The sequence below is a fragment of the Phalaenopsis equestris genome, unplaced genomic scaffold (assembly GCF_001263595.1).
Source record: "Phalaenopsis equestris unplaced genomic scaffold, ASM126359v1 Scaffold000224, whole genome shotgun sequence".
In the NCBI taxonomy this organism is placed as follows: Eukaryota; Viridiplantae; Streptophyta; class Magnoliopsida; order Asparagales; family Orchidaceae; genus Phalaenopsis; species Phalaenopsis equestris.
In genome coordinates, this window is record NW_018164666.1 from 4,673,648 (window position 1) to 4,687,346 (window position 13,699).

The 13,699-nt window shown below is 31.3% G+C and overlaps 1 protein-coding gene across 1 annotated transcript in view; it reads right to left on the reverse strand.

Annotated features, from left to right (window-relative positions):
• LOC110023608 (uncharacterized mitochondrial protein AtMg00810-like) overlaps window positions 1-3,009 on the reverse strand; it is a 13,246-nt gene extending 10,237 nt beyond the window's left edge. Inside the window, exon 1 of the mRNA XM_020723098.1 lies at window positions 2,934-3,009. Within this exon, the coding sequence (XP_020578757.1) occupies window positions 2,934-3,009 (76 nt within the window). The remainder of the gene's footprint in view (window positions 1-2,933) is intronic.
• Between the last annotated feature and the right edge of the window lie 10,690 nt (window positions 3,010-13,699).

Here is a 13,699-nt window from a genome sequence, read left to right on the forward strand (position 1 = left end):
TGTTGGAATGAAGAAACTTTTAGGAAATGACAAAGGCTAAAAACACAACTTATGGAAGAAGCTTCACTCTTATTTAACACCTTAACTTAGCTTGATACAAACTCAAAGACTCCACCCCTATTTATACTAGTGGCACCTCCTAAATTTATGGCTAGGATTGTGCCACCACAATTACAATCCAATGGTTACAAATAATTCCAACCTACCACACAATAATTCAACACCTACCACACCTACCACACCTACTACACAATAATTTCATACCTACCACATATTCTAGAATAAGCTTATAGAAATTAAGCTTTATTTAAACAACTAAAACAAGTTTATATTTCAACAGTCATATAAATAACTTTAAGGCAAGTGTGACATAAAATGCAAATATTTAGCTTTAACTTGCAAAGCATAAAAGCACCATAAAGTCAATATAAATCAACCACGAAAAGGACAGAACAAAATAGAAAAATAACACACATGAATTATTTTATGAACTTATATCATACATTATTTTATTATATGACATTGGTAATTGAAGAAAATATGGAGAGCTAATAGAATAATTGACATATATCTCTCTTGAAAAGATTGTAAAGTGGATATATATGATTTAATTTGCCTCATGGTTGAAGTAACTAATGCTTGGATGAGGTGACATTCACAGCAGCTTTGTATTCTGTATTTGTGCTTTGTAGAATATCCCACATTACCAAAATGTCCTGATACTCACTTGTTTGTATGTCACCATGAAGCTTTAGAATTCCATCTCCACCTTCTTTTTTTAACAAAAAAAATAATAATAAATCAAGTGAATTGTTAAATATTAAACATAAGAAATATAAGGTATATACACATGTTTCCTTAATAATCATTTTGTAATTGATCACTAAGGGTATGTTGGAAGTAGGTGCAGTTTTTATAAAAGTTGTTGTAAATTTTGGTGGAGAAAAAAGTTAGAAAGCTGCAATGAAAATTATAAAGATATTTTTTTTTTGCAAAAATCAAACAATAATTTTTTTTAAAGTCACTGCATTTTAACAATTCAAGTTGAAAAAAAGAAATAGATTCTCACTGCAAAAATTATAGAAAACAGTTTCCCAAACAATACTGAGTTGATAGTTTGAAATACAAAACTGGCAAAAGGCTTTCCCAAACATACCTTACGCTATGAATAAGTAATCAGTGTGTTGAGAAAACAATTAGACTTGATTAAATATAAGAGCAAGTACACATGATAACTTTCACAATTTTCTTATTCATTAAAAATCTTTCTCAAAAGCTTCTATTTATAGAACACCATCCTTGCACTTGCATTTAATTTATTATTTAGGGTTATGATTTTATGGCATGTAAATACGAAAAAGTAGGGTAGATAGTTTTATACTATGTATTAAGAGGTTACATTGGTGAGGTTTCTTACATATTAAAAAAGGAAGATAATGCAACAACATAGTTATTCTAACATAGTTAATTTATGCTAAGAGTCGAGTCAAATTTTCTAATCAATAACAATAATTAAAATTTTTAAATTGAGATTTATCACAAAATCTTAAATGTAGGCTTCCATAAGAGTGTCTGATAGAATTAAGCTAAGAAAATTTTTAATGGCGGATGGTCATTAACATTAGAAAGTGAATTCATGACTATATAAACCCATATATTATTCACTTTAAAAAGCAACCCCCTATCATAAGCAATCAATAAATAAATAAATAGAGACATAAGAACAAAAATATAAGAGAAAAGATGAATATGCTCTCACAATAAGACAACTAAAGCAAACGGGCCATTAAAAATTAATTTGGAAGATTTACATACTTAGCTTGAAATTTAATTGCTTCTAAAACTATCACTATTCTAAATAATTTTCATTCCAAGCCTTTATCAAATGATATGTAACTAATTATCTGCATGCATGTAGCAGTTAGAGTCACAATCACATCAAAATGTTATGTTAGGCTAGAGCAGTTAATATTATAACTAGTAATTTTAATTTGATGTTATAAAAGTACATATTAAAGTTTATGTGTTAAATTTACAAATACATAAATAAAAAATTGTCTAGTATGTATATATATTTCATCTTTTAAATATAACTTAAGAAATTTTGATTTTTACCATGTGCTTTCTTAAAGCACCGCAACGATACTGTGTAGTATGTACTCTTAGCAAGGTCAAAACTTGAATGATGTGCCCGGGCCCGGCTTGCAATAATGTCAACAAGCTTACGACCTTGGGTATTTAAATTATCATGGAAGATCACCGGAGAACGCATCATGGGTGGCTGGAGAAGAAAGGAATATCATGATATCTGGAGTGAGAAGGCATCGACATGACCTTCGATCAGCTAGTTTAGCCATTATGTGAGCCAATAACCGAGCCTAAACAAACTTGAACTAGAGTGAGGCGGTAAGCTCGACTTTGATTGATAAGCTTGATTCGTGAGTTTGTTAACAAGTCGAGCTCGAGTCAGCTTGCAAGCAAGCTCGACTACATGGTTGAAGGCGAAAATTAATAGGAGAAAAATAAATATTATAGCATATTTTAACATATTACCTAATATATATACTTTTTGAGGCATTTACGTAATGACCACCCAATTTCTCTGGTTTTACATAACAGACACTTAAATTTTACTTTTTATATTTATATCACCCAAATGTTTCATATTAATCACATAAAAAATATCACTATTTTATCTTCAAAGAAATAGATATTTTCATGAATAAAATAAGATGATATAATATAAAAATTAAAGTTTAGATACTATATATATATATGTGTATATATATATATATATATATATATATATATAATTGGTATGCAAGTAAAAATTGAGCGATACGAGAGAAAAGTCCACACCGGCCATCCCCGCGCACGTCAATAAGGCCGGCTACAAACCTAACGAGCCCAAGAAAGTGGGGCGGTAAGCTTACCTTCCTTTTTCGAACTCTCGTTCGCAGTAACAGAGACGCGTGCCTTCTTCTGTACCATCCTCCGCCACCACTCCATCGTTCGGCAAGTCGCCGGCGGAGAACCGGTCTCCAGAGTCGTCTATTCTTAAGCTCCCCTCCTTTCACAACTAAATCAAACTTCAAATCACAGCGCAGAACTCAATTAAAATAAAAGAGTAGAGAGGTCGCTCATAATGCTCCGCCGCCGCCCTTCCGTACCGCCACTACTTCGCTTTCTTTCTTCCTGCTCAGCTCTCTGGACGCTGGAGCTCCCCCTCTTATATTTTCCTTGATGCAAACTTTTTGGGGAGGCCCTACTCAAACTTTATATTTTCAAACACCACCTGTCTTCATTAGTAGAAAATTAGGTTAGATATTTTGACCCAATATGCATTAAGAAAAGCTCTGAAAAATTAGCACGTTTTTTTACCGTATTTAAATAATACGATACCATACGATTTAAATATATTGTTAAGATAAAAAATAATGCAGCTATTTGTTGTAATAATTATGATAAAGTTATGAATTTCAATATATTAAATTGGATATAATTAATGAAATCAAATAATTATTGTTTTTTTTTTCAAGACATGCATTAATTTTAGGAACACAACATAAACTTATAAAGATGAGATGTTTCATGTAACAAAGTCGTATAATGTTCTACTTGTTAATTGTTTTAGGAGCAAGTTCTAATAGAAATTGGATAATAATATTTTAAACTAAGATTTTCCTTTCTCTATATAAGAGAAGCATCATATTTCTATGCCTTTCATTTGCTTTTGAATTTAACAATTATTAGAAGACCATATTAATATTTTATTTAATAAATACCAAAGGTCGAAATTGAAATGCAAAGTTTGATTGAAAGTAGGAGTAACTAACTACTCTTTTGAGGGGTGGGCAAATATCACATCCTTTAGGATAATTCTAGGAGAAAGCATGAAATCAAACTTTTTTTTTTCTTAAATTTGGAAGAAAAAGAAAAAAGTTATAACATTAATAAATAAAAAAAATAATTTAAAACAAATAAAATTTCAGGATTATAGTTTGCCTAGAGACGAGTTTGTGTAAAACTATGTTAAAATAAATCGATTGTTAAGTGGTTGTGATGGCTAGCTCGCGCAAAAATTGTAGGTCTTTGTAGTAAGCTCAGTGATGCGACTTTAATTTGCACCTAAATTTTATGATGTTTTTATTTGTATCATAAGTGTATTCTCTCCTATATAGGGAGATCAATTATGAATAAATGAGGTCAACATGATTGACACGATATACACGACAGTTTATTATTCATTATAGTTAACATGTATACTTGATAATTAAGAACAAAGAACAAATCATAGAGACTCATTTAAACTATTATGAGAACTTAAGAACAAATCATCAAAGAAATCCTACTTCTAACATAACAAATATCCATTTCAAGATAGAAACAAAAAATATACTCACTACTCATGACAAAACACACTCAATCAAACTTTGAATTAAGAAAATTCAACATAAATCAAGTCTTGACAAGAAATCTAAAGAAAAAGATCACTTGAATGTAGCAACAGATTGAACTTACAAACAGTGAGTATTACACTCTCTAAATCCTCACAAACTCTCTCTCCTTTCTTCTATCCAAGACTCCTTGCAAGTCATTTGGCCTTCTTCGCAAATTCTCCACGCTCCAAGTTGCAGAAGAAATGAAGAAAAAAGCCTTCATAACTTAGTTTCAATCTTTTATATTGTTTCTCCCAGTGAAACGACACGTCAAATTGTCGGAACCATTTATTTACGAGTAATGACGCCTAGGAGTCCATGGTTGGCACAGAAGCGCCGTAAATGATACGTTCATTGGAATGCTTTGGCGCTAGTGTCACAAAGTCTTGGTGCTACATTATAGTGTTTAGGCACAACTTATGTAGCGCCGACTCTCTGGGCGTTTGGGAAAATGACCAACATTCCAACTTCTCCTGGTGCTTAGGCACCCAATATCAACGCCAAGTTTCCAGGATCTCGACTTTTGCACATCTCTGGATTGGTTCTGACGCCTAAGCGCCATAACACCATTTTGCACATTTTCACCTTATTTTGAATTTCGGTTGCTCTCTTTACTTGATATAGAACACTAAAACATTCCTAAAAGCATGATAATAACATAAAAAGTAGCAGAATTAAGAGACAAATCATGTGCAATTTATAAACATACTGCATTTCATAAAATAATGGTGATGTGAAGAAAAATTCAACATAAAAATTGAAGTAAAATTATGTTCTAGAGTAGGGGTGTTAACGAGCTAAGTATAAGCGAGCTGCAAACGCATTCATGTTCAGTTCGTTTATATATTTTCTTTGCAGAAAATTGGCCCGTGTTCGAAATGGCTTGTGAACGGCAGTGTTCAGCTCGAAAAAATGTTCACATTTTTTTTCAGCTCATGTTCAGCTTAATTTGGTTGTATAAATTAAATAGAAAAATATATGTAAGGTGCTGAATTCAAACATGAATCATTCATATGCAATAAAAGTTGCAAAACCACATGACCACATATGTTGTGGTCATGTGGTCATTTAATCAGATATATATATATATATATATATATATATATATATATATTATAAATAATAACATATATAATTTTTTATATTTTGAGCTAAAAATAATAGAACACAATGGAAAAAATGGTTTTTTTGTGTGTTCGACTCCCTTATACTTCGAGCTTGAGAAAATGTTCGTGTAAAGCTTGCTTAGTTATGAACGATAAGAATATTAGCTATTTAACAAGCCGAACAAAAATTATTCGTGAATAATGAGCTTTTTTTGACTGCCCTGTTCTAGAGAAAAGTTTTTCTTCTATTTGAAAACTATTGGCATCAAAGTAAAATGCCTATATCTAATTATGTCCTTATTCTTAAATGAATAGAAACAACGTCAAAGTCTTGTGAATGGACACAATATCATTTTAGTAGTTACGATCACAAGGAAAATTTAATGAATTTTGAGAGTTTTTTTTTTATAGATGGTGAAAAAATTTTATGCCGATGTTGTAAAATGTAGAAAAAATTATGGTTCATTCGCTAACGTTGATTTATATAAAAAGGACATTATGGTTGGATTAAAAGGAACAACACACTTGATAAGTATATTGTGGGACGATGAACTCTACGTTTAATATTTAGTTTATAGTGGATTTTCTCAGTTGGGCTAGACCCCGTGATTTTTTTTCCTTTAAGGGATTCAACGTAAAAACTTCTGGTGTCATTACTGGTTATTTTCTTTGTTCTGAGTGTGTGTTGAATCTTCGTATTACGTTAAGATGATAATCTGCTACTATACCGCCGCAAATTTTCTAGCACACATCAATGCTAATGTCGTTAGGATTAAAGTAAGAAGTTCAAATAAAATGGAGCCCGTAGGCTCTATAAGGGAGACAAATTTGATTAAAGCGATGTATTTGTTTTGCTCCAAGTATTTTGATTAGAATTTTGAATCTTGGTTGACTCATGTAAATACAAGATTACACAAAATAACTTTTAATTTTTAAAAACCCTTGAGAAACTTTACATTAATGGCCACATAAATAACAGAAGAATGAAAAATACATGCATGTACTTCTTAACTACAAGAGGGTCACGCCCTTCCTAAAGTTAATTAAATTAAACTTGCCACATTACATTAAGATGCATTAATGCCTACAAAAATCTAATAGAAAGATAATTTATTTATTGTTCTATATATTTCATAATATGAATTAATTAAAATTTAATGTTTAATAGAAGAATAATATAATGAGGTTTAAGGTGATGAATCTTTTAGATTGTTGACTAAGCTTAAGTATAAAAATCCAATTTTTTGTAAATTTATCCACTTTAAAAGAAATATATATATATATATATATATAAATTATAACAATTAAATATGTTTTAAAAATATATATAGTTAAGGGCAATTACATACATAACACACCAAACATTGCTATTTACAAATCTAATGCCCATTTTCATCGTTTTTTAAAATTCTCACTAAAATATCAAAATTCATGATAAAACAACAACCTACTTTTTTTCATTTTTATTAAATTATCAATGATTTAATTGTGACACGTGTAAATACATCAGTTCAGTAGTTCAAAAATATCACATGAGTGTTAGATTGTGTAAATAATAATGTTTTGGGTGATATATATATATATATATATATATGTATTTGTGTGTATATGTGTGTGTGTGTGTGTGTGTGTGTGTGTGTGTGTGTGTGTGTGTAAGTATCCCTTCAGTCTAATAATATCTACTGTTTTGAATATACACAAGTAAGCAATGTCACATGCATGAGCGCTAATGCACACATGCATAACATGAACGTAAGCGTGTGTTTGTTCATGTGAGGCATGCGTTGTGAGCAAATATGTGGATGCACACACGAACAATAGCCAAGGCAGAACATGCGTAGGCACACACACCTGTACACAAATAAATGCCTCGAAAAATGAAACAAACAAAGTAATTAACATTTCATGACAAATAGATAAATAATCTATTCTTAAGAATAATAAAATGAATGAGACTGTAATTTTATAAAATTTAAATAAACTTGTTGAGCTTTTACATGTTTTTTATTGAAAAAAATTATTCTATATTTGACCGTGGGATTATCGAGGTATAATTTTTAGTAGTTAAATATTATCAATTCTTTAAAAATATGTGACCCATGTTATGCTAGTATTCATGGTCATTAGGCTTTGGCAATGATCTAATATATATATATATATATATATCAGAAACTAGGGTCGTTTAAATAATAATGATAAAAAGCTCACCTAAATACTAAAACTTATACCCCTAAATCAAGATTTTGTTATGAAAATCCACTTAAATTCTTCATGCATTTTGACCTTTGTCCCACAAGTGTCAAATGGGTCAAACATGCATATTAAACATCAAATCCTTTTTATTTCATGGAAATATTTGAAAGATGACCTATAATAATGACAAATCATTTGATGATATTTATTAATAAAACCTAGATAATATCTCAAAAGCTTAATTTTCATTAAAATGAAATAGTGAAAAGCACATATATTATACTAAACAAAAAGATTATTAGATTGTCCAAGTACAAATCATTAGAATATTAATGTTGATTAGTGACAAATCAATATATTATGTACAAAATGATTTGCATTCTCTATTAAGTTTTTTATTCTTTACCCTTACTCTAAAAATATCTTGATATTGAAGTGTTCCACATCGCTATATATAGTCTAGAGATCTTATAATTTCTACGTTAAAAAGTGTTAAAAGTTTTAATTGAGCGATATTATCCTTGAGCCCATTAAGCCTGTTATCTATTAAAAAATGATTAATTTTTTGTATTAACACTACTTGTACTTCACCTTCTCATGTTGTATTAAGATTTTTTCTTTGCTTACCATTATAATATAGTTATTGCAATCTTTACGTGAAGTGAACTAAAATTGTCTTCACTCACATTAAATGTTAGCATAATACTGACATGTGCAATTTGTACCTAAGGAATAAGAGTGTAAATAACAAGAGATAGAGAGTGAAAGAGAGGAATGAATAGTAATAAATCGTGTCTTATTCATAAAATACCTTTTTTATTTATAGAGAAGCGGGTATAATGATAATATGATATTTTTGCTTTTGTTTGGAAGGGGACTATACTATATGATTTCTATTATTTTTACATGTATAGGCATGTCATCCGACTAATTTCTGGCTTGGCCAGCTAGGTTTAACCGGCTTAATTTAAGTCGACGGGATCAACTCGGGTTGACTAGGCTTGGTCGGTATGGGTCGATCAATTCATCTAGTCTGGCTGTGAATCCTTGATTCCTAGTGAGGAACCTCAAAGGCATCTATGAGATGTTTGGAGATATTGTGGAACTATATCTCGTTTTGGATCAGCTCTACTTGAGAGTAGACTATTGTGTCAAGTCAATTTTTTTTAGCGACCGTCTCAGATGCCCTTTTGTCTTGTTTCCGGTTGACTGTCTCGTGCTTGAATCATCAAATCGGGCCTTATTGGCTTGGCCAGTATGACTTCACTTGATCAGTCAAGTTGGTCTCACGATCTTCTGGCAGTGCTTCGACCTTCATCTTATTATTCATTTCCAAACCATTGAATTTCTTTATGATCTGACACATTTTTTAGGTATATATATCTACATCACCCAATGCATGAGATTTTTTGCGGCACAACCTAGTGCTAATAATTGAAGTTCATAGGATGAGTTAGTAAAATTTGGAGACTTTAAACTTTTGCACTTTTTTTATATAAAAAAGGGAAAACAATAAAAATATCACGGCATGCGGTGTTTAGAGCAAAGTTGCATTGACCTGTCTTCCAGTTAGTGCTTTAGACAAAGGCCACACCGACTGCAATCTCACTCTGATCATCAGGAAAGTAATGCTGCTCAGAACTCGGAAGCATACAAAACCAATAACGTAGTACGACCAATGAATTCTATTTTTACATGTGCCAATTTTAAGCATAATAAAATTCGTCATTTAAATGAAATAATTTTTTTTTATTTTAAGGGGATTTAGTTATAAAGTTTGGCCAGAAATATGTAAAATTTCAAATTGATGATCTCTTAGTTGACAAAGCCTAAATCTTAATCAGTAAGTTTGAGCTATAAGTGTTCAAGTTTCTCAAAACAAAGAAAACTTATTACATCAGGACTATGCATACAGACTTGTTTGCGAAGTCCAATCCAGAGCTGACACGTAGAAAGCCGGAGCCCACCTCCATAAAATATAAAAAAAATATGAAAACTTGCGACCCGCCCGATCGTGATATAGGAACATTCCCTTCGAGTTATTCTGAATATTTTCCACGTTATTCATGTGTTATTGAGTTGATTTTGAGATATTATTGTTCTCTAAACAATAATACAAATAACACAAGAATAACACAAAAAATATTATTTCAATGACAGACAACACATGAATAACACACCAATAACACATTAAAAACGCGCGACCGACTCGGCCGTTTTATAAGAATTTCATTTGCGCTATTTTGAATATTTTTTGCGCTATTCATGTGTTATTGAGGTGTTATTCATAAATAGCACACCAATAACATATTAAAATCTGAAAAATATTCTCTGACATGAATAACACCTCCATAACACACCAATAACACATGAATAACGCGAGAAAATATTCGATCGGGTCATTTTTTATGCATGTGGGCCCCAATTTTTCATGTGTCAGCTCAAGATTGGACTCCGCAAGTAGCTCCATGTGCAGAGTCCTGAGGTTATGATTTTTCCTAAACAACCGGATGTGTGATGCGATATGCATTTTTTTTTCAAAAAAATTAACAAAAATAGTTTTTTTAGAAATTAGTATATCAGATGATTTGCTAGAATTTAATAGATTAGGGTAATTTATTAGAAATTGATAGATTATTAAATTTGAGTTTGAGTTAACATTGCACAATAAAAAGCTCTTAACTACGTGGTAACATCTCCATTCACACGTTTTATTATGATAGATAATAAGTGAAACCTATACATCGTTGACATGTTTGGGAAGCTATAATGTGGCTGAATGTGAATACAGTTGTTGCATATAATTTTTAATAATAAATTTTTCTTTGGTGCTCATCTCTAAAAAAAAAAAATTATTGAATGATTATATATTTAGGTTATAGTTGTACTTATATACACTACAAAAAATACAGATTTTCATAGTAGTTGTTTAACCAACAGGTAGTGATTTAAACCATCACTAAGTTTTAAACATCAATTTAAGAACCATTGTTGTTCTCCCCCATAGAGAGCTATCACAATTTGTGGCAATACAAGAATTGTGGCTAAAGCACTAGGTTTTAGAGAGGGGTTTTAACCGCCATTTTAAATGATGGTTTTAACCACCTTATTAAATGGTAGTTTAAATAGCAATTTAATATTGCTCCAACACAAGATCAGATGGAAATAAAGTTCGATTCAAGAGTACCGCTCATTCTTTTCCATTTAATCTAGATCTGATCTTAATTAATTCAAATCACTTTTCTAGCAACTAATGATCTTTGAGCTAAATTCTCATCCCTAGTGCTATGCATGTACCTACCTCTTAAAAATCGATGCATTTATGCATGTCACGATCAAATTATTGAATTTTTGGTAAATACGAAAAAATATCGATTAAGGATTTCATCAATTTATGCTGTGAAATTTTTGGTCAAGATATTGTGACCTAATTTCGGTTAGCATGAGCTATCTCTGAATTTACTTTATAATAAGCTCTTCTAAAAATGATTGATTAATTATAAACGCACTCTTAATTTAATTGATAAAAATTATTATCATTATTTTGGCATTCTGCTTAACTAAAGCCGGGAATCTGCAAAAATCAGAAGGTATTTATGTCAAATTAAACACCACCCCCCCAAAAAAAGGCACACAAGTAAAGTGGCTCTTAAGCAACCAAAATAGTCGTCTAAATATGATAATTTTTGGTGCGGACAGCTCAGTGATGTTGAATTGTCGTTTTTTTTATTAAATGTTAGGTTTTGCTTTGGTCTCTATCATCGAAAAAACATTAATATAAAATGATTGGCGTTTGATAGACAGACGTGAGTTAAATGAGAGAATATTTGTCATGTTATTGCACCTGACATCAATGTCATAGTCAAACATTATGGCGTCCACATTACAACAAATCTTTCAACAAAAAAAAAAATCTTTCTTTTGGACAACAGAAATGTTTTGTTTGATCAAGTAATCGGTATGTATGGATAAGTAATTTTTATGATGTAGAGTCATTTACATATATACATACATGCCACTAAAATTCTCTTTCATCTCATAAAAAATGTTATTATTGTAGACTAGAAGATTTATGATGATAGAATTATAAGTTAATGTCTTAGCGTTTCACAAAGAACTAAAATATATTTATATAATATAAAAAAATAGGAAGAAATGCCAAAATTTTCTTATTTGAAAGAGTTCTGATATGAGAGAAAGACGTGGGTTCTAACCTAGTCAAAATAAGCCACTATGAGTGTGCAAATACAAGAACACACTCTATTCGCATAGCTTGGACAGAGGAATCATTATTTTACATGTAATGCAATACTTGTATATATACGGTATAAAGAAAAATACAAGCGTTAGGAGCAACTGATGTATTTTAACAACGATGGTCATAAGCTGTGGTCGCCAGCTGCTAGTGGCCGGCGGTTGTGGATGGTGACCACTGACGATAGTTGAAGGTGGTCGACGGAAGTTGGTCGATGGTGATCAGTGGCTACGGAGCCTGGAAGTTATTGTCGGTTCTTCAACATGGGCGTTATTTGTTACAACTATATTTGAGATGTGACATTTGCAAGTAGGGGTCTCTAGCAGTCGAAGGTCAGTGGTGGAAGACAGTGACACTCGACATTAGTTGATTGTTGTTGGCAGCTACGAAGGCTGAAATTTATCGTCGAGTATTCAGTCTAAAACTTGTTCTTAAATTCCTCCTCTTCTTCCCCTCTCAAGTAAAGAGAGTGAGTCTATTTATAGCCTCTGAGTGACATATATTTTGATATTTCGATGAATAACTTTTCCAATCACTTGATTGGACAACTCATATTGACTTCCTTAGTCATAGAAGTTTTTTAATGATTTGAGTGCCTTAATTACCTCAAAATTGAGTGATATTACTCTCGTTGGATTTCTCTAATTGAAATGCTCGGTTTGACTTTAAATATGTCAAATTTGAAATTCATTTAACCATTCGGTCTAGAGCCTCCAAAATGTGTCTCAATGGCTTGATTTGGACTTGATTGGACGGTCAGTTTGACTATGAACTTGCTGAGATTGGGCCTGAAAGTTGGATGATCTTCAATTTGAATTTAGAACATTTATTGTTCAAAATTGTATTGAGATTCATGTTGAATGTTAAAAAAATTTTAATGATGCATCAACTATTATTTTAACTTAAAAAAATTAAATTATATATTTTTATGCATATGTAGAGGGTTGTAAACGAGCCGAACACAAGCGAGCCCAGGCTTAGCTTGTGTTTGACTCGTTTATATTTTTAGCTCAAGAAGTGTGTTTGTGTTCGGCTTGTTTGCTTAGCGAGCCGAACACGACGAGCCGAACACGAGCTGTTCACACGAGCTGTTCAAGAACAAATAGTCGTTTTGACAACCCTAATCACGTAGCCATAAGATGTTGAGTGTTGGAGCATGATAAAAAAATATTGTATATATTAAAACATCATTTGAATCTAATTTAATAATTTTTATTCTACTTTCATAATTAATAATTTTAATTGATTTTAAATCTTTGTAGTCTTGCAGTTATTATTTTTTTTAAAACACTATTCATCAATATTTCAAGCCAAAACGAGCCGAACACGAACGAACAAAATTTAGTTCGGGTTCGTTCTTGTTCAGCTCGTTAACTCAGCGAACGAGCCGAACATGAGCTGTTTGTGAAAACCGAGCCGTTTTGACAGCCCCGCTGAGAAGTGAAAAATTCAAGTTTAGGTGCCAGATATGTAAATACATAGGAATTAAGTGGTATGCATGTAAATCTTTCTCATTAAAGATGAAAGGCACAGCAGATTAGGCCAAACGCAAAAACAGAGATGAGCTTCTAATCTGATTTATGTCAGGAGGGATTTAATTAAATCATTTACAATTATTAATACTACATAGAAAGATAATTTTAATTAGATAACATATATTAAAATTAACTTATTACTATTTTTTATATTTCGTATTTTCCTTGAAT